The sequence below is a fragment of the Mytilus edulis genome, unplaced genomic scaffold (assembly GCF_963676685.1).
Source record: "Mytilus edulis unplaced genomic scaffold, xbMytEdul2.2 SCAFFOLD_165, whole genome shotgun sequence".
Taxonomy (NCBI): domain Eukaryota; kingdom Metazoa; phylum Mollusca; class Bivalvia; order Mytilida; family Mytilidae; genus Mytilus; species Mytilus edulis.
In genome coordinates, this window is record NW_027267441.1 from 50,120 (window position 1) to 70,969 (window position 20,850).

At 31.5% G+C, this 20,850-nt stretch overlaps 1 protein-coding gene across 1 annotated transcript; it reads right to left on the minus strand.

The window, feature by feature from the left end:
• Positions 1 to 530: 530 nt before the first annotated feature.
• On the minus strand, positions 531 to 13,387 carry LOC139505484 (fibroblast growth factor receptor 4-like). Its single transcript, XM_071295038.1, has 3 exons — positions 11,962 to 13,387; positions 4,217 to 4,466; positions 531 to 2,977 (listed from the first exon to the last, which is right to left on the minus strand). The coding sequence occupies exons 1-3, from the start codon at positions 11,964 to 11,966 to the stop codon at positions 2,924 to 2,926; spliced, it is 309 nt and encodes a 102-aa protein (XP_071151139.1). The 5' UTR covers positions 11,967 to 13,387; the 3' UTR covers positions 531 to 2,923.
• Between the last annotated feature and the right edge of the window lie 7,463 nt (positions 13,388 to 20,850).

Here is a 20,850-nt window from a genome sequence, read left to right on the forward strand (position 1 = left end):
AACTATGTCATCAATATTCAATTTTTACGAAGTTTTTGGATTATAAAATTAAAAAATTGTCATGTTTTTAGATAAAGTTTTTGTATTATTGAAACATTATATACCCTTCCGGAGCACCTGAGATCACCCCTAGTTTTTGTTGGGGTTCGTGTTGTTTATTCTTTAGTTTTCTATGTTGTGTCATGTGTACTATTGTTTTTCTGTTTGTCTTTTTCATTTTTAGCCATGGCGTTGTCAGTTTGTTTTAGATTTATGAGTTTGATTGTCCCTTTGGTGTCTTTCGTCCCTCTTTTATAATGTAATTTGAAAAAAAATATACCTCATATGGTCCGGCCCGTTAAAAACCAAATGAGTATTATACTCATATGGTCCGACCATACGCGTATGGTCGGACCATATGAGTATACGCATATGGTCATGACCATACACGTATGGTCAAAATACTCATATGGTCCGGAATATATATAATGAACGCATTTCTAACCCTTTTGAAACCATAAAGCACATGCATATGTATAAAGAAAATTGCAAAAGATTTATATTTTTTTTATTAGATACTATAATCAATAACAGATAAGAATAACAATACATTAAATCATTCGAAAACTGTTCATCTCAAAATGTTTAAATGTTCAATAAATGTTCAATACTGTTCAATCACACAATTGACCACTGAGCGTTTTTCAGCTCTATTGTTGCTTATCTATTCTCTATATGAGCAATCTCATATTTGATTATTGTTTTTACATATTTTAATTCCAGTGAAATATAATTTAATTAGAGCCGGCTAAATAGCAAATTTGCTATTTTGCCGCTGCCAGTCAAATAGCCACTGCCTTTTTTTTTACTATACATTCAATTTTTACTTGAGATCAACAATGTTAATTTTAGAACTGTATTTTCTTCAATTTAAGAACCTTGCTAAACTGCAAAAAAGATATGTTTTAGGAAAACAAAGTTCTCAATCACAACTTCGAAGATATTTATAAATATCTTGATCTTGGACTACTTGGTATTTTTTGCAATTTATTTTAATCTTTATATGATAATGTACTCCAAAGGTTAGTTTTATTTATAGACGAGATTAAAAAATGCAGAAGAATATAAGCTCTCTAAATATAAAAATGCTGTATATTATATTCCCATGAAGCATTTAAAATAAGAAAAGCAAAACCTGAACCTCGTTGGCATTTTGACTGTCCCTCTGGTATCTTTCGTCCCTCTTTTTTAGATATCCATGATTTATCCTTATTCTGTACATGGGATTTGAAAACTGACATGTATTCTTTTAACTTGCGAAAACCAAGAAAATGCTTATTTGGGCCCTTTTTGGCCCCTAATTCCTAAACTGTTGGGACCAAAACTTACAAAAACAATCCAAACCTTTCTTTTATGGTCATAAACCTAGTGTTTAAATTGCATAGATTTCTATTTACTTAAACTAAAGTTATAGTGCGAAAACCAAAAGTATTCGGACGACGACGACGACAACGCCAACCTGATACCAATATACGACCAAAAAATTAAAATTTTTGCGGTCGTATAAAAAAGTTAAAGCACTTTACCCATCTTGGTCGTTGGGTCCAAACAACCTTAGGTAATTCCCTATCATTTGTACTTATTGTTGACAAAGCTGTGCCGTAGGGAATTTTTGATAAATTAAAGTTGGAAGGTGGTAACACTACCCAAACTTTAAACCTTATAAAACCTTACCCACCTTGGTCCCATCATTTGAACTAAGTGTGGACAAAACCTTTCCCGATGGGATTTTTTTTTATGCATTGCAGAATAAAGGAGGTTGTTTCACCCTACCATAACTTTGGAACTCAACTAAAATAGTCCCACCTTTTACCACCTAAGGATTCGGGTCAAAGCAACCTTAGGCAATTGGCTATTATTGGTACCGTGTGTGGATAAAAGCTTAGCATAAGGTTGTCTTAAACACATTTCATTTACCAAAAACTTCTCATTTCCTCTTGCTAAACTGCATCTGCTATGCTTCTTTAATATGTACACATGTATGAATTTAAATGAAAATTTAATTCACTTATTTTCATTCTTCTAAATAATCAAAATTTGTACATTTGTATTCATTGAAATGTATACTAAAGTAATTCAACAGTATAACCAAAATCATATATAAAATAGTGTATAATGTTGCAAAGCATGAGCCAATAAAAAACAGTATTGTGCCTGCACAATTTCTACTTTCAGAATGATAAAACAGAAAAAACTATATTGACAATCCTGTGTATTGTTAGCTTAATTTTGTTGTAAAATTTAATATAGAAAATGTGGAAAAATGATGCAAATTTTACAGATCATAACTATAAAAGAACATTTTTGCTGTAAAATTAGTCAGTTGGCATTTCAACAACCAGGAGTATAGTTTCGTCATTTGATCGAAATAATTTGTTTAATACTCCCGGACAGTTCGCTGATTTGAATTTCATTATTTCTCAAAAGATCACAATTTGAAGTTCGTTCGTCGTCATTTGAACGCATTTTCGTCACAATTAATATAAATTGTCATCAAAAAACTTTGGACATTTCCATTTAAAAAATGACTTGAAATAAGTTCCTGTACTTTACATGATTAAACATATTTATCCTTGTCAACACAAATCACAAAAAAAAAAATCACAGACACTGGATTTCTAATAGTATTTCTTTGTCTTTGGTGTCAATGAGGTTGCACAGGTTGAACATTAGAGCAACAAAAACTTTTTTTTTGTTCACTATAGCACTTGTTGTAAAAACATGAGATTGAATAAGATGCATGGTTGTCTTCTTTGAACAATTAAGTCAAGTATAATTCAATATGTGGAAGACGATCTAGATGATTGAGATAATGAAACAACCACTGCCTATTAGTATAAAACACAGTTGTCAGTGAATGCCTCGTACATGAGAGAGACTATGATCATGATGATATGATGGGATGTATACTGTTACAATCATCTAGATTTGGATATTCCTGAAATGAAAAAAAAATATATTTGAAGAAGTATTGCAACTTTAGTTATAGCTAAAAATGGCAAAGTTTACTTAAAACTACTAATTAATAAGCAGGTTGTCTGATTCATTTGAAAATGTCAGGGCAGACAGATCTTGTCCTGATTAACAATATTACTCCATGTCAGATTTGATGTAAATGCTTTGGTTTCAGAGATATAAGCCAAATCTACATTTTACCCTTATGTTCTATTTTTAGCTATGGAGGCCATTTTGGTTATATCTTTTAAACACTTTACTCCAATGATGATTGTGGCCAAGTTTGGTTAAGTTTGGCCCAGTAGTTTCAGAGATTTTTGTAAAAGTTCAGGCTAGGTGAGCTAAAAATAGCCAAATAATTTTGATGAGAGAAACCTGTGTTCAAAACCCATAACAATAAGTTTGTTTCACTTTTTTGTCATAATTCAATAAGATGTATCACCTCAAAGATTAAATGAACCTGTCAAAACGTGGAAGTCGTCAAGTTAAAGTTAAAATAATTTGGAATTTTCTTGTTTCATAAATAATAAAAAAAACAAAAATCTTCCTTTTGGATAACAAATAGTTATCAAAGGTACCAGGATTATAATTAAGTACGCCAGACGCGCGTTTCGTCTACATAACACTCATCAGTGATGCTCATATTAAAATATTTATAAAGCCAAACAAGTACAAAGTTGAATAGCATTGAGGATCCAAAATTCCATTATTGATATTCAAACAGGAATGCATGACAACTGATGAATTCCAGGAAGACAACTATGAGGATCTGTTTGTGAAATGACAATATAATGTTGTCTTTGTCTGTAGACAAAACTTGGATGAGGATACCATACATTTTTTGTTTATAACCGTTGAGTAATTAAATTTCAAGGATAACAAATTTAAGAAATGATGACAAAATAGCATACCACTCATATTGTTAGAAATGTGAAAGATATTTTTTTTTACATATTTGTGGTCTTGAAAGATATTTTTTACTTTTTTTTCCTACCGACCAACCTGACTTTTTAATGTGAAAAATATGTAAACCAGCAAAATTGAAAAACCCTGGCCTAACAGAAAATACATACAAAATTACACTGACATTTGTATAATATAGACATATATTTGAGAACAAGATTTATAAAGTAAATATCAAACTTTAAATGAATTTATAAAAAAAACCATTTTGACTATTTATTTTTTCTGATAATTCCATAATTATAGAATAAATACTTACTTCACTTCTGTTGTCCATAGAGGTCAACATTTTATTAAAATCAATAACAAGGTTATTGAAAGATGGTCGCCCTGATGGATTCTCATGCCAACAGGACTGCATCGTTTTATTAATTATTTCTGAAGCATATGGAGGTCTGCCCATTCTATGACCTTCTTTTAAAAGTTCAAATAATCTTTCCACAGGTACAGATGGATAAGGATTCCCTCCGAGTGTAAATATCTCCCACAACAATACTCCATAGGACCAACTATGAAAAAAAGATTAAAATTGTAAAGAACAAGGATTAATATATTTATGAATAAATTTAAATTACTTAGTGAATCAAAATATGCTTTTATTTCAACCATCTTTGCAATTTATTTTTACTTGAAGCAAGGTCCTACAAAAATCAGTCATCATAAAGTATCTGTAAGGCCTTTTTTGGGGGAAAATATTACTGCTGTAGAACCTGTGATATAAATTCGTTAAGGTGGTACCCAACACTTTAACTCAAATTAATTTGGCTCCTTTAATTTTCTTAAAATGTTGACAAAGTATTTACTTTGACCCTTTGACAAAAATATAAAAATTTCAAAAAGTTTGAACCAACCGTTTGATCAGAAAAAATTACACTGGTTATATAGCAGTTTGACAAACACTTATTTTGATCATTGAGAAGCTTAATACTCCCTTATGATGCCCCTCATGGGGGGGTCCTAGTAATCACATAATCACCATTTTTTTGCCAATATAATCACATAATCATTAAATATTTGCTTATCGTTAGTAATCAAATAATCATAAACTAAAAATACAGTCCTAGGTAATCAAATAATCATGAAATATTTGGCTTAATAATCAAATAATCATTAAAAAAACGGCCAAGTAATCACATAATCAAAAACCCCATGAGGGCCCTCCCTTATGAACACAACGTCATTAAAACGTTCTGCTGATTTTACAGAGTTATCTCCCTGTAGTGTTAGGTACCATCTTAAGATGATATACAGGCATACATGTCAAGTGACATGATATTCGCGTGTAATACACGCTTTTTTAACAGTTTACACACGAGGATTTTGTCACTTGCGTGCATTGTACAGTACAATATGAAACAAGTTGAATTAAACTATAGTAGCAGTCTTTTGACCTTTGTTTTCGTAAGACTTAATTTCCAGAACATCTACATCATGTTTCTTATAAATGCTAACACAAATTCTTTATAGAATATGGAATCATTTTACTGTTTGTTCAAATCTTTCAGTATTTTAAGCTATAAAATAAAATCCTCTGTTCAAAACAGTTCTCTTTTTTATGTTTTTATTAATATCCAATAATGGCACTTTTCCCTAGTTAATTAAGATTGGAGTTGAGTGCACCTACACAAGGGTGCAATCAACATTTTTTTTCTCTATGACATCATATTTTAGGGACTATGCATGAGTGACCCTTAGTGGTGGAAGGATTAATAAAGATACTTGTATAAAACTAGATATCACTGAAATCAGAATGATCCCTAGTTTATAATGAAATAAAAAAAAAGCGACTTTTAATATATTAAAATAATTTCATCCAAAGATCATTGGGAGGGGGGGGGGGGCTTAAAAAAAACTGAAATCAGGTCATGCACACACCTATGAAGACCTGATTGATGTCTTTTGGGGTATTGGTGGCAGAGTGCTCTATAGTAGTCAAAAAAATAACAAACCAGATGCCCCGCAGGGCGCAGCTGTATACTACCGCAGAGTCAAACCTTGAAAAGTTGGCGCAAGTATGGACACAACATAAAAGCTTGGTACAGCTCTGAATTTGGATTGTGATTAAATAGTTGACACAATATAGGTTTCTGACACGAATGAATGTGGTCTATGAACTTAAACATAAAAACTTAAAAATTTCAAATTGGACATTTAAAAACCAATTATGCCCAAATTGGCACCTCAATCAACCAGATGCTCCGAAGGGGGCAGCTTTATACGACAGCAGAGGTTGAACCCTGAACGGTTGGGGCAAGTATGGACACAACATAAAAGCTTGATACAGCTCTGAATTTGGATTGTGATTAAATAAATATAAATAGTTGACACAATATAGGTTTCTGACACAGAATGAATGTGGTCTAACAACTCAAACATAAAAACTTAAAAATTTCAAATTGGACATTTAAAAACCTATTATGGTCCAATATCCAAAATCTAAATATATGGTTAGATTCAGCATATCATAAAACCCCAAGAATTAAATCTTTGATGAAACCAAATCATGTTCAATTTTAGATCCCTTTAATTAGACCTCAATGTGGACCAATTTGATAACCAGGTCCAAATATTAACCAGATGCTCCGCAGGGCGCAGCTTTATACGACCGCATAGGTTGAACCCTGAACGGTCGGGGTAAGTATGGACACAACATTTAAGCTGGATTCAGCTCTAAATTTGGATTGTGATTAAATAGTTGACACAGCATAGGTTTTGGACACAGAATGAATGTAGTCTAATGAACTTAAAATAATTTTTTTGTCTTTGAGCAATCACTATGCTGTTGAATATTAATCCTCTCAAAAAAATGGTTGAAGAAATTTTCTTTTTATTTATGAAATCTGAAATGAGAAAAATTAACCCCCCCCCCCCCCCACCACCATTTTTTTTTCACATCCCCCTTTCCCTTTTTTCAAAACTGATCTCAATTCAAATTTCTAATGGAGTTTGAAACAATAACTACTCATTTAAATACATCATAAAATATTAAAATGTAACAAAAAGTGCTTGTTATCACTGAATGGTAAAGAGTGTTTTAATTTATCAGTTGGTAGTAAAAGTGAATATACATTGTGCATTGTATAAAACAATGATTTAAGTTGATTCAACTACTATTCTGGACAAAGAAAGATAACTCCAATCAATTGAAAATTTCTTGCTATTGCACAATATTGTGCAATTAGATATTTCTTGCTATTGCGCAATACTGTGCAATTGAAAATATTTGCTATTGCACAATACTGTGCAATTGAAGATTTCTTGCTATTGCACAATACTGTGCAATTGAACATTTTTTGCTATTGCACAATACTGTGCAATTGAAGATTTCTTGCTATTGCTGAATACTGTGCAATTGAAAATTTCTTGCTATTGCACAATACTTAATATAATAATTTTGGATCCTGATTTGAACCAACTTGTAAACTGGGCCCATAATCAAAAATCTATGTACATGATTAAATTCAGCATATCAAAAAAGCCAAAGAATTCAATTTTTATTAAAATCAAACTTAGTTTAATTTTGGACCCTTTGGTATTTAATGTAGACCAATTTGAAAACGGGACTAAAAATTAAGAATCTACATACACAGTTAGATTTGGCATATCAAAGAACCCCAATTATTCAATTTTTGATGAAATCAAACAAAGTTTTATTTTGGACCCCGATTTAAACCAACTTGAAAACTGGGCCAATAATCAAAAATCTAAGTACATTTTTAGATTCAGCATATCAAAGAACCCCAAGGATTCAATTTTTGTTAAAATCAAACTAAGTTTAATTTTGGACCCTTTGGACCTTAATGTAGACCAATTGGAAAACGGGACCAAAAATTAAGAATCTACATACACAGTTAGATCAGGCATATCAAAGAACCCCAATTATTCAATTTTTGATGAAATCAAACAAAGTTCAATTTTGGACCCTTTGGGCCCCTTATTCCTAAAAACCTGTTGGGACCAAAACTCCCAAAATCAAACCCAACCTTCCTTTTATGGTCATAAACCTTGTGTTTAAATTTCAAAGATTTCTATTTACTTATACTAAAGTTATGGTGCGAAAACCAAGAATAATGCTTACTTGGGCCCCTTTTTGGCCCCTTATTCCTAATCTGTTCAGACCTCAACTCCCAAAATCAATCCCAACCTTTCTTTTGTGGTCATAAACCTTGTGTTTAAATTTCATTGATTTCTATTCACTTATACTAAAGTTATTGTGCGAAAACCAAGAATAATGCTTATTTGGGCCCTTTTTTGGCCCCTAATTCCTAAAATTTTGGGACCAAAACTCCCAAAATCAATCTCAACCTTCCTTTTTTGGTCATAAACCTTGTGTCAAAATTTCATAGATTTCTATTTACTGAAACTAAAGTTATAGTGCGAAAACCAAGAAAATGCTTATTTGGGCCCTTTTTGGCCCCTAATTCCTAAAATTTTGGGACCAAAACTCCCAAAATCAATCTCAACCTTCCTTTTGTGGTTATAAACGTTGTTTTAAAATTTCATAGATTTCTATTCACTTTTAGTAAAGTTAGAGTGCGAAAACTAAAAGTATTCGGACGACGACGACGACGACGCAGGACGACGACGCCAACGTGATAGCAATATACGGTCGTATAAAAATCTAAATACATGGTTAGATTCAGCATATTGAAGAACCCCATACATTCAATTTTTGTTGAAATCAAACAAAGTTTAATTTTTGACCCTTTGGTCAAAGGCTGTTCCAATAGATAAACCATCTAACATCATAGTACTATCTTACTACACCATAAAAAAACAATTATACCAAGGATGTTTCAATAGATAAACCATCTTACATCATATAATTATATTACTACACCATAAAAACCAATTATACCAAGCATGTTTCAATAGATATACCATAAAAAATCGTAGTACTATCTCACTAAACAATAAAAACCAATTATACCAAGCATGTTCCAATAGATAGACCATCTAACATCATAGTACTATCTTACTACACAATAAAAAGTAATTATACCAAGCAGGTTTTAATAGATAGACCATCTAACATCATAGTACTATCTTACTACACCATAAAAACCAATTATACCAAGGATGTTTCAATAGATAGCCCATCTTACATTATAGTACTATCTTACTACACAATAAAAACCAATTATACCAAGGATGTTTCAATAGATAAACCATCTAACATCATATAATTATATTACTACACCATAAAAACCAAATATACCAAACATGTTTCAATAGATAGACCATCTTACATGATAGTACAATCTTACTAAACAATAAAATCCAAATATACCAAGCATGTTTCAATAGATATACCATATAAAATCGTAGTACTATCGCGCTACACAAAAAAAAAACCAATTACATCAAGCATGGTTCAATAGATAGCCCATCTAACATTAAAGTACTATCTTACTACACCACAAGAGTGCACACACTGAAATGTCTCGCCTTCTTTACTAATTCCTGATACTATCTTGATAGACCTAAATATAAAGCTTTATTACAACTGTCACATAAACTCAACATTAACCAAGAAAAGGAAACATTTATCAATCAACCATGAAAATGAGGCCAAGGTCAGATGAACCATGCCAGGCAGACATGTACAGCTAACAATTTTTCAATACAACAAATATAGTTGACTTATTGCTTATAAATAAAGAAAAACAGACCACAACACACAAACACTTAAAACTTAGCAATGGACCGTGAAAATGAGGTCAAAGTCAAATTAAACCAGCCTAACCAACATAAAGATCATAAAATATGTCCATACACCAAATATAGTTGACCTAATGCATAAAGTATTAGAAAAATAGACCAAAACTAAAAACTTAACTTTGACCACTGAACCATTAAAAAAAAGGTCAAGGTCAGATGACACCTGTCAGCTAGACATCTACACCTTACAATCATTCCATACACCAATTATAGTAGACCTATTGCATATAGTATAAGAAAAACAGAGCAAAACACAAAAACTTAACTATAACCACTGAACCATGAAAAAATGAGGTCAAGGTCAGATGACACCTGTCAGCTAGACATGTACACCTTACAATCATTCCATACACCAATTATAGTAGACCTATTGCATATAGTATAAGAAAAACAGACCAAAACACAAAAACTTAACTATAACCACTGAACCATGAAAATGAGGTCAAGGTCAGATGACACCTGTCAGCTAGACATGTACACCTTACAATCATCCATACACCAATTATAGTAGACCTATTGCATATAGTATAAGAAAAACAGACCAAAACACAAAAACTTAACTATAACCACTGAACCATGAAAATGAGGTCAAGGTCAGATGACACCTGCCAGTTGGACATGTACACCTTACAGTCCTTCCATACACCGAATATACTAGACCTATTGCTTATAGTATTGAAAACGGGACCAAAAATTAAGAATCTACATACACAGTTAGATTTGGCATATCAAAGAACCCCAATTATTCAATTTTTGATGAAATCAAACAAAGTTTAATTTTGGACCCTTTGGGCCCTTTATTCCTAAACTGTTGGGACCAAAACTCCCAAAATCAATACCAACCTTCTTTTTATGGTCATAAACCTTATGTTTAAATTTCATAAATTTCTATTTATAAATACTAAAGTTATGGTGCAAAAACCAAGAAAAATGCTTATTTGGGTCCCTTTTTGGCCCCTAATTTCTAAACTGTTGGGACCTTAACTCCCAAAATCAATACCAACCTTCCTTTTATGGTCATACACATTGTGTTTAAATTTCATTGATTTCTATTTACTTATACTAAAGTTATTGTGCGAAAACCAAGAATAATGCTTATTTGGGCCCTTTTTTGGCCCCTAATTTCTGAACTGTTGGTACCAAAACTCCCAAAATCAATCCCAACCTTTCTTTTGTGGTCATAAACCTTGTATCAACATTTCATAGATTTCTATTTACTTAAACTAAAGTTATAGTGCGAAAACCAAGAAAATGCTTATTTGGGCCCTTTTTGGCCCCTAATTCCTAAAATATTGGGACCAAAACTGCCAAAATCAATCCCAACCTTCCTTTTGTGGTCATAAACCTTGTGTTAAAATTTCATAGATTTCTATTTACTTTTAGTAAAGTAAGAGTGCGAAAACTAAAAGTATTCGGACGACGACGACGACGACGACGACGACGACGCAGACGACGACGCCAACGTGATAGCAATATACGACGAAATTTTTTTCAAATTTTGCGGTCGTATAAAAATTTTAAAAAATCTTGATTTATTAAAACAGGGGACAATATTAGAAATTTCATCTAACATTTTGATCCTAGTTTTATTAATTTCTGAACATGTTATGATAAAATGAAATTCATCTTCCACCTCTTTATGGCATAAAGGACATATTCTATTTTCTAAAGCTGTTTTGTTGTATCTACCGCGATCAACAGCCAACATACTATAATTACTTATTCCTATTTTAGCATAATTTTTTGTAACATTTTTATCTAAATTCAATATAAGGTACTTTTCTAGTTCATACTTTACTTTAAATTTTCTGTAGGTTCTTAGTTTATTTCCATTTATTGAATTATCATCATTAAAGAGACAATTTCTCCAAAATATAATGTAAATTCCATTGAGCTTCTTCACGACGGCTAAAAGTAATCGTTTTTTTAGAGAAGAACCTACTACCACTTCATCAACAGACCACAGCTCACGTGGGGCTCTTGCTTCGTGGCTTATTCTACTATGCACACTAACAATTTGAAACAAAAGGGTTCTCATTTTATAATGAAGTTTGATGTCTTAATAGCTATTGTAGAATGAAGAACAGCAATCGAAAGGTAGTTAAACATTAATGTATGCTAGAAGATATGTTTCAGGTATTTGTCGAACCTGGGACACATGTCGTAGAAAGCTCGCTACAAGGATAGGGCGGCGACTTCGGTGGCGGCGTTATCTACCTGCCTAAAAGCTTTATATTTTAGAAAGTGGAAGACCTGGAAGCTTCATACTTTGTATATAGATACCTCATGTTACGAAGTTCCCGTCTGTCACATGTCCATTGTCCTTGGCCTCATTTTTATGGTTGTGTGACGACTTGAAAATAGTTAAGATTTTTTTTTAATGTTAATTTCTCTCCTATTAAGAGTACTAGTAATATGAGTTATATGATAACTATATTTGGTATGTGCGTACCTTGCAAGATCCTCATGCCCGTCAGACAGATTTCACTTGACCTCAACCTCATTTTTTGATCAGGGAACAAGGTTAAGTTTTGGTGGTCAAGTCCATATCTTAGATACTCTAAGAAATAGGTCTTGTATATTCGGTGTATGGAAGGACTGTCAGGTGTACATGCCCAACTGACAGGTGTTATCTGACCTTGACCTCATTTTCTTGGTTTAATGGTTATAATTAAGTTTTTGTGTTTTGGTCTGTTTTTCTTAATCTGTTTGCAATAGGTTTACTATATTTGATGTATGGAATGATTGTAAGGTGTACATGTCTAGCTGGCAGGTGTCAATTGGCCTTGAACTCATTTTCATGGTTCAGTGGTTACAGTTAAGTGTTTTGAGTTTTGGTCTTTTTTTCTATTACTATATGCAATAGGTCAACGGATTTGGCTATACTTCTTGGACCTTTTGGATTATAGCTCTTCATCTTTTATATAAGCTTTTGATTTCAAATATTTTGGCCACGAGCATCACTGAAGAGACATGTTTTGTCGAAATGCGCATCTGGTGCAAGAAAATTGGTACCGTTAATATTATTATTTGTTGTATGCAAATATATCATTATGTATTTGTCATTATCGCTATTTTGTGCATTTTGCCTTTGATCTTTTTTTGTGATAATTTTTCAGTTCGTGCTACTTGCTTGAGAAGGAAAATTATAGCTAAAAACTAAGCAGGCACGTGGCGTTGCTAGAATAGCTATAAACAGATTATCATTGGTCATCTCAACTCGATTGCCTTTCTCGATTTCGCCGTCCCGGTTCAAGCGAGAAAATCAATCTCGTTGAGATGATCAACGATATTCTAAATAAAGTCTCGCAGGTTTAATTGACTTTGATCTCATTTTCACGGTTCATTGCTCAGGTTAATTTTTTGTGTTTTGGTCAATTTTTCTTAAACTATAAGCAATAGGTCAACAATACTTGTTGTATAGAAGAATTATAAGCTCCAATTTGATTTCATTCAACAAATTAATTCATGACCTGCATGTATACGCTTAGAACACGGCAACGTAACAAATGGTGAATATTTATCATCCGTGTAATTTGGTCATAAGGATATTTGCAAACTTTCAACGGATTGCCAATGAGACAACTATTCACAAAAGACCAAAATGACACAGACATTATCAACTATAGGTCACCGTACGTAAGAGTTCATAAAATACAAATATTCCGCGTGGAACACCTCCTTTTGCTTCCTTTATTTTCACCCTTTGGATGGGACCTTCAATTTAATTTTGCTTTCTAACCGATAAATGCATATACAAATCATGATGCATTTTTTATGTGTACTTTAAGGGCCCTTGATTGGAACAATATTCTTCTTTTTTTCTATCATAGAAATTACAATAAAACTTTCCAACAGGCTGTGTCTACTTAACGTTAACATTAATTGGTACTCGTTTCCCCTGATACATGTTAGACTGAGTCCTTTCGCCTGTAGAGTCTGTTCATCAGAAGTTCACAAAACTGTCAACGTTGCTATTACAAAAGGAGTGATTACATTAATTCAAAATCCATGACCCAAAATTTTTTACAAATGTAGTTTATGTCATAAAACATGAAGAAACAAATTTGGGAAGGGTATAAAAATATAGCAAGTAACACACTGTTCACACTAGCAATATTGACTAAGGTGATCAGACACCACTCTTCATATGTTGTCTTAGGTTAACTCTGCTCACCTTGAACACATATTGACAATGTTTACCTCTGGTCCAGTTACAATGATTCTTTGATCAAATAACACACTCATTTATGTTGGTAACCTCTGGTCACCTCGTACATATATTCATTATGTTGACCTCTGGTCACCTTACTATAATGCTCACATAACACAATCGTTCACTTTGGTTACTTCTGGTCACCAAACACATTCATTGACGTTTTTTACCTCTGGTCGCCCTAAACCGCTATTCATATATTAACTTCGGTTCATGTTTGTAGATAATATCAGTCAGTACTTGAGGTACAGTTAATGTGTACGTCAAAAAAACAAAGCATTTTCAAAGTTTTAATGGTTGCATACAATTCAGTACTCACGAGCGTTGGATGTTTGTAGATCATATTGGTCAATGCTTTAGGTACAGTTCATGTGTATGTCAAGAAGGCTGGGGATTTTGAAAGTTTTAATGGTTGCATACATTAGTACTCACAAGGGTTGTATGTTTGTAGATAATATCGGTCAGTACTTGAGGTACAGTTTATGTGTACGTCCACCAGACATAGCATTTTAAAATTTTTATGGTTGCACAACTTAGTATTCACTACGATTGGATACTTATAGATTATATTGGTCAGTACTTGAGGTACAGTTAATGTGTATGCCAAGAAGACAAAGCATTTTGAAAGTCTTAATGGTTGCATACATTAGTACTCACAAGGGTTGGGTGTTTGTAGATTATATTGGTCAGTACTTCAAGGTACAGTTAATGTGTACACCAAGAAGGAACACAAGGAATAAGATTAAGGTTATACTTATATCTATTCATGTTATCATAGTTTTGTAACAGAAATAAACAGGCCCTTAAAATTACATAGAAAATCTATTCGTAACACCAAGTTCAAAAGACAATGAAAGAAGAAGAACAAAGGCTTCATCAGAACATGACATACAAATTACACTGACTTGGGTCAGACAAATGGATTTTTTAAATAATAACAGCAACAGATTCTATTCCTTTTCAATTAAAAACTAAGATTGGTTTGCTCATTGGGAAAGACTGTCCTGTAACCTTTAGTTAATGACCTTCTACATAATGTAGTCCCTGGTGGAGCGTGGTAGCCTTGACAATCATACCACATTTTCTTGTGTCAATCAAATATTATCAATTAGAATGATTCATTTGATTCATATTTAATTAATCTTTATTGCTTTTAAGAATATTAATCAAAATGATAAACAAAAATTACAAGTATATACATTGTTTATTTCTTTAACATATACATGAATGGGAATATTATAATAAAGAATAAAAATTATAATTATAATGTTTACATATCAACACGAAAAACTGATTACATTTTCTGCAAAAAAAAAAAGTAATAATTCAATCGGTTTATAAATATATATATCTGCTATTAAAATATTTCCAAAATAAAAAGTAATTTCACCCGTTGCCTGCATTAATAATAAATAAGTGCTTATTCAAAAATTACAAATTTATCTTAATCCATAAATTCATTGTGTATATAAATAAGTTCATTCAACTTCAATAAATATAGTTTATATGTATAAGCTTATTCAAAGAAAAATAATGATATAATAATAAACTGGCATCAATTAAATGTAAAATGTTTTTGTACAATGTATAAACAGAATAGATTTGCATAAGTTATCATGTTGACTGAAGTGTATAAGTCCATGAAATGGAAATGCATCTACATAATAAACACATAAATGAAAATTACAATTTTTCATCACAGCTACACCAAAAAAGTTCTTGCCAGCTTATGCTATCTCAAATATTCCGACAACAAAAATCTACCTAAATTCAGGAAAATATCTCATGTCATTCAAATGTTATTAAAATTATTGAACTTAATATATACTTATCTAAGTCCAGTATGTTACATTTTAAAATTGATTATGATTCTATAATGTGTTTTCAAAAATAAATATATCATTCAGTGGTTGTTAATTGCAGGCTTATTTACTTATGAGTTTGTTACTAAATTTTACCAAATCTTGACTTTGATAAAAAAAAAATCAACACAGAGCATGTGGATCACTTTACAGATGATTTGTTGTATTAAATTTATTCTTTAAGAAACATTTTTTCTACTAGTATTTACCTATCAGTGAATGTTTGATTTTTGTTTCCCACTCCATTTGCACTGCAAGGTTGATGAAGTTGAAACAAGAGGCCTGGTAGATATTGGAAAATATCAGTGAATTAGTGTTTAGAAGCCAATAATTCAAAAATAGTAAAGGGGAATACACCTTTGTCTACATTGTCAGTATAAAAAGTATATATCATACCAAAAAGCAACATCACAAAAATACTGAACTCAAGAGGAAAATCTAATCAGAAAGTCCATAATCACATGGCAAAATCAAATGACAAAACGCACCAAAAACGAATGGACAAGAACTGTCATATTCCTGACTTGGTACAGGCATTTTCAAATATAGAAAATGGTTTGTCGTCAATAAACAACATAAAAAAATGCAAAAATCGGTGTTCCTTAAAATTACATTATAGGGGCAGCAACCAAACAATGTGTTGTTACGTTTGTAGATAATCTTGACCTGAAAAACAATTTTATCCTATGTCAGGAAATGCTCTAAACTCTATTTCTTTGTTAGGTTGTGTAAGAGGGTGAGAGCGAGTTGCTTATTTGATTTTTTTTCACATAAACACATTAATTGTGCGTTTAAATTGAGAATAAGGACATCAGGATGAAAGAAAACAGGTTTTAAAGTCTGCTAAATACATTTATGTTGTCAAAACGCTCCAGATTACACATATACATATGACTTCTTATGAGAAACACAATTTCTATAACTTGACAATCAAACTCAAATAATAAAACCACATGAAAAGTTATAATAAATTAAATAAAGATTTGTCATGTGTTCAATCAAACAAAAGACTTAATATAACAATGTATAAGATGAACTGCAAAGGAAGCATAAAAATGTTGTGATCCAATAGTCTTAAATAAATATATCTCAAATGCAAGTAACTCAAAAATTCATTCGATAGGAATACCACATGTAAAAATATAAATACATCTTGTATTAACACAGACTGAAGTATTGATTTATGCTAAAATAAGACTCACCTATATGGCTAACACACTTACATTGATTTTTAAAAGTTGCTGCCTATTAATTTAAACCTACAATCATTCTTCAGATTATATGAGAATTGGTTACAGCCAACTTCAGTCATCAATTTTCAAGAAAGAGGATTCAGGCCATGTGGACAAAACAACATGCATACGAAAAGTCGTGTTTCGATATCGAATCTACATTGGTCTTCTAGATACTAGATTAGTCCATGTTGATTTTATTTAAGTTTAAGATACAATTTCTTGGTAGTGTAGATTTATTTCATTGTCCTGCTCACAAGCAAACTTAAAACTCACAGTAAAACCCAGTAAGATAATATAATTGAAAAAATTAAAACATTTTTTTACTTCCATTAGTAAAATTCAATACATTTGTTTCGAGTTTACACTATTCAAGATGGTTTGCACTTGTTGATAGACCTAAAAGCAAAAAGTGCATACATAATTAACTTAAATTTCTGTATTTGTAAAAAACATGACAGAAGACACCATGTTCTTCATTTAGAAAAAGTTTAAGGAATGAATTAAACATTCTTCTTTTAAAAAATTGCACATTTCTTTAAAATCTAGGCAGATAGTTTTCTGCTACAATCCAACATGGCAGACACCATTTGATATAGCTTAAGCAAATAAACAAAATAGAGTGGGACATAATGTGTTTGTGGTAGGTTTTAAATTTTGGATTTTTATATACTCAGATATGATTGGTAATAATATTAATTTTGTAATCAGGAATGCATTTGACACAAGTTCTTCATTGACAAGATCATGAAGATATAATCCTTATTTCACAAATGGGTGCATTCTTTCAATAATTGGAACAAATAATTTTAAACAATGACTAACTTGTGAAATTTAACCAATACATTTAAAAAAGACTGCATTTGACATCTTTTCACATATATTTATTAAAATAGTAGTCACAGTACTAATTGATATTTTAGTCTGCAAACATGATTCATTCATTAGTTGTTGCTGCAATTATTGGAACTAGCTTGCAGTAACTGTGAGTACTCATAGATCAGTACTTTATGTCTCTAGTGTTTTAGTTTAATTTTGTGATGATGTTAAACCACTGTCCTGGCTTAGAGGAGGGTTGAACCCTGTTCAAATTCAGGAGACTTTAATTCCGAGGTTATGTTTTTTTTACTGTCTCAAGGTAACAAGACTGTAATTCAGTGGTTGCACTTGTCTAATACATATGTTTCTGGTTATTGTTTGGTTTTACTTTTTATCAGATTAGGGTCTTTCATAGCTTGCTTTCAACTATGGATTTCTATTTACTTAAACTAAAGTTATAGTGCGAATACCAAGAAATGCTTATTTGGGCCTTTTTTGGCCCCTAATTCTTAAAATCTTGGGACCAAAACTCCCAAAATCAATCCCAACCTTCCTTTTGTGGTCATAAACCTTGTGTTTAAATTTCATTGATTTCTATTTACTTATACTAAAGTTATTGTGCGAAAACGAAGATTAATGCTTATTTGGGCCCTTTTTTGGCCCCTTATTCCTAAAATCTTGGGACCAAAACTCCCAAAATCACTCCCAACCTTCCTTTTGTGGTCATAAACCTTGTGTTAAAATTTCATAGATTTCTATTCACTGTTACTAAAGTTAGAGTGCGAAAACTAAAAGTATTCAGACGATGACGAAGATGACAATTTCAATGTTGACATTATTTTCCTTTTAATTAGTGAAAACGCCTAGTTCATTATCTTCGCTAGCCAAAGGTTACCATCAACACCCGTTCTCTTCACCCTTGGTGGATTGAGTCAAGATTTGTGATAACAATGTTGCGCCATCTATTGGAAGATTAAAGTCACACCCATTCCAAATACATTATTCTTGACCAATGGTAGAACTTGAACTCTTCAATTTGGAGGTAAAAACATGTAGATTCTACACACTTGGTAAAGCCGAAACGAAAAATATATGTCAACATTCATGCATTTGTGCATGAGACATACACACAGGAACTTCTAATAGTTGATTAAAAACCTTCAAGTTGTCAATTAATATTTTCATATGTTTAGGGATGTAAAGACTTGTTGCACAATAAACATGTGGCAACTGTTTACAAACACGTCTTACATTTACACGTGTTCATGTTATAGGCGCTTTTTGATTGGATGCAGCGAGTTTCGACTGCAACCAATAACAAGAGGCTGTCACAACGACAGCAAACCAGATTTATTAGCATTTATTTGTGTCCTGGCAATATCACAAGAACCATTACTGATGATTGGTGAAAGTGAAAATCGTCAATATCAAATTTGACCTCTATTTTGTCATCAGTATCAGCATATTAAAATTTGAAAAGCTTAGATTGAATGGTTTGTGAGTAAATGCAACAACGTGAATGGAAACACCATTTTACGATCTTTCAAGAGCCATAACTCTTGAACGGTAAAAGTCAAAATCGTCATTATTGAACTTGAACTCTATTTTGTCATCAGTAACAACATATTAAAATTACATGTTAGCAAGTACAATTTTTGCAATTGAAAACTCTCTTAAAAATTTAGTAAATATATAGAATATTTCACCCGTAATATACTGATTAAAATAAAAAAACACTATTTATTAAATAAATTATTTGAATGTGTAGTTACTCAAAAATATAGCATTTTATAGGCGAGTCTGAAGTTTTGTTGTGGCTCAGGTAAAAATAAAATCTGGTCAAGAAAGTTCAATGCATTATATATGTTACTATTTATATATATGTTCCTGCACAATTCATCATCTTAAACAGAAACAAAGTAAGAATTGATTTTATTGTCCATAATAATAGAAAGCAAACTTATATTCAAAGTAAAACACAATCAAGTAGATTATTTTTTGTTTAAATATCACATATTTCTTTTACAAGTTATCTATTAATGTGTATAAATAACTGCCATCATTTTTGCATATGCACAAATAAGAATAACAATATAGATATAAGAACAAAGTCGAATACATTCAGTTAAAATTAACACCTGTCTTTTAATGCTTTTGTCAATAAACAGAACTCTTAAAGAGCCTGTGTTGCTCACCTGCATCTTTCAGAATGGCCACTTTTAAGTAAAAATCATCATAAAAGGAGAATAACTTTATTAGTTAACTTGCAATTTAAGTCATTTTAACACATTTGTAGATTCTATTCAGCTGAATATTTTTTTGTTTTTAAAGTTTCTATATATCTATTATAGTTTTCAAGATAAAAGGCAAAAAAGAAAAAAAATAGTAATAATTATCATTAAATGGTAAATAACTCAAAAAATTAATCAAATCAACTAAAGATTTCAGCCATTATGGCTTATCTGTAGATGTTGTCCTGGTGATCATTTTTCTATTACAATTTTTTATCTATCTATAATAGTTTTCAAGGAAATAGACAAAACTGCAAAATATTGACTTATTTGTTGATCTTGTCTTGCCAATAATTTTTGCATTTTAAAGTTTTATTTATCATAGTTTTCAAGAAATTGGTAATCCTGGAAAAAAAGGGAAACATCGTCATTAAAGGGCAACAACTTCAATAAGGGGTTGACTGGGGATTTCAATAATGTTGACTTATTTATTAATTTTCTTGTCTTGTTGATCATTTTTGCTATTTAAAGTTTCTGTCTATCTATCATAATTCGAAATAATAGGCAAACATAACTTTTTACTAAACTCAATTAAGGCAATAACTCGTATAAGAAGTGATCTGACAGTTTGATGTCAAATGATATTATGTAGATCTCATCATTCTGAAATATTTGTTCCTGCCCAATTTTCTTTATCTATAGCGCTTTCAAGTTAATAGACAAAAATTGCTCTTATATTTTTAGCCATGTGAACCATGTTTGTCGGCAGGCAGGTTGAGATGACACACTTTTTAAAATAGATATCCCGTTGA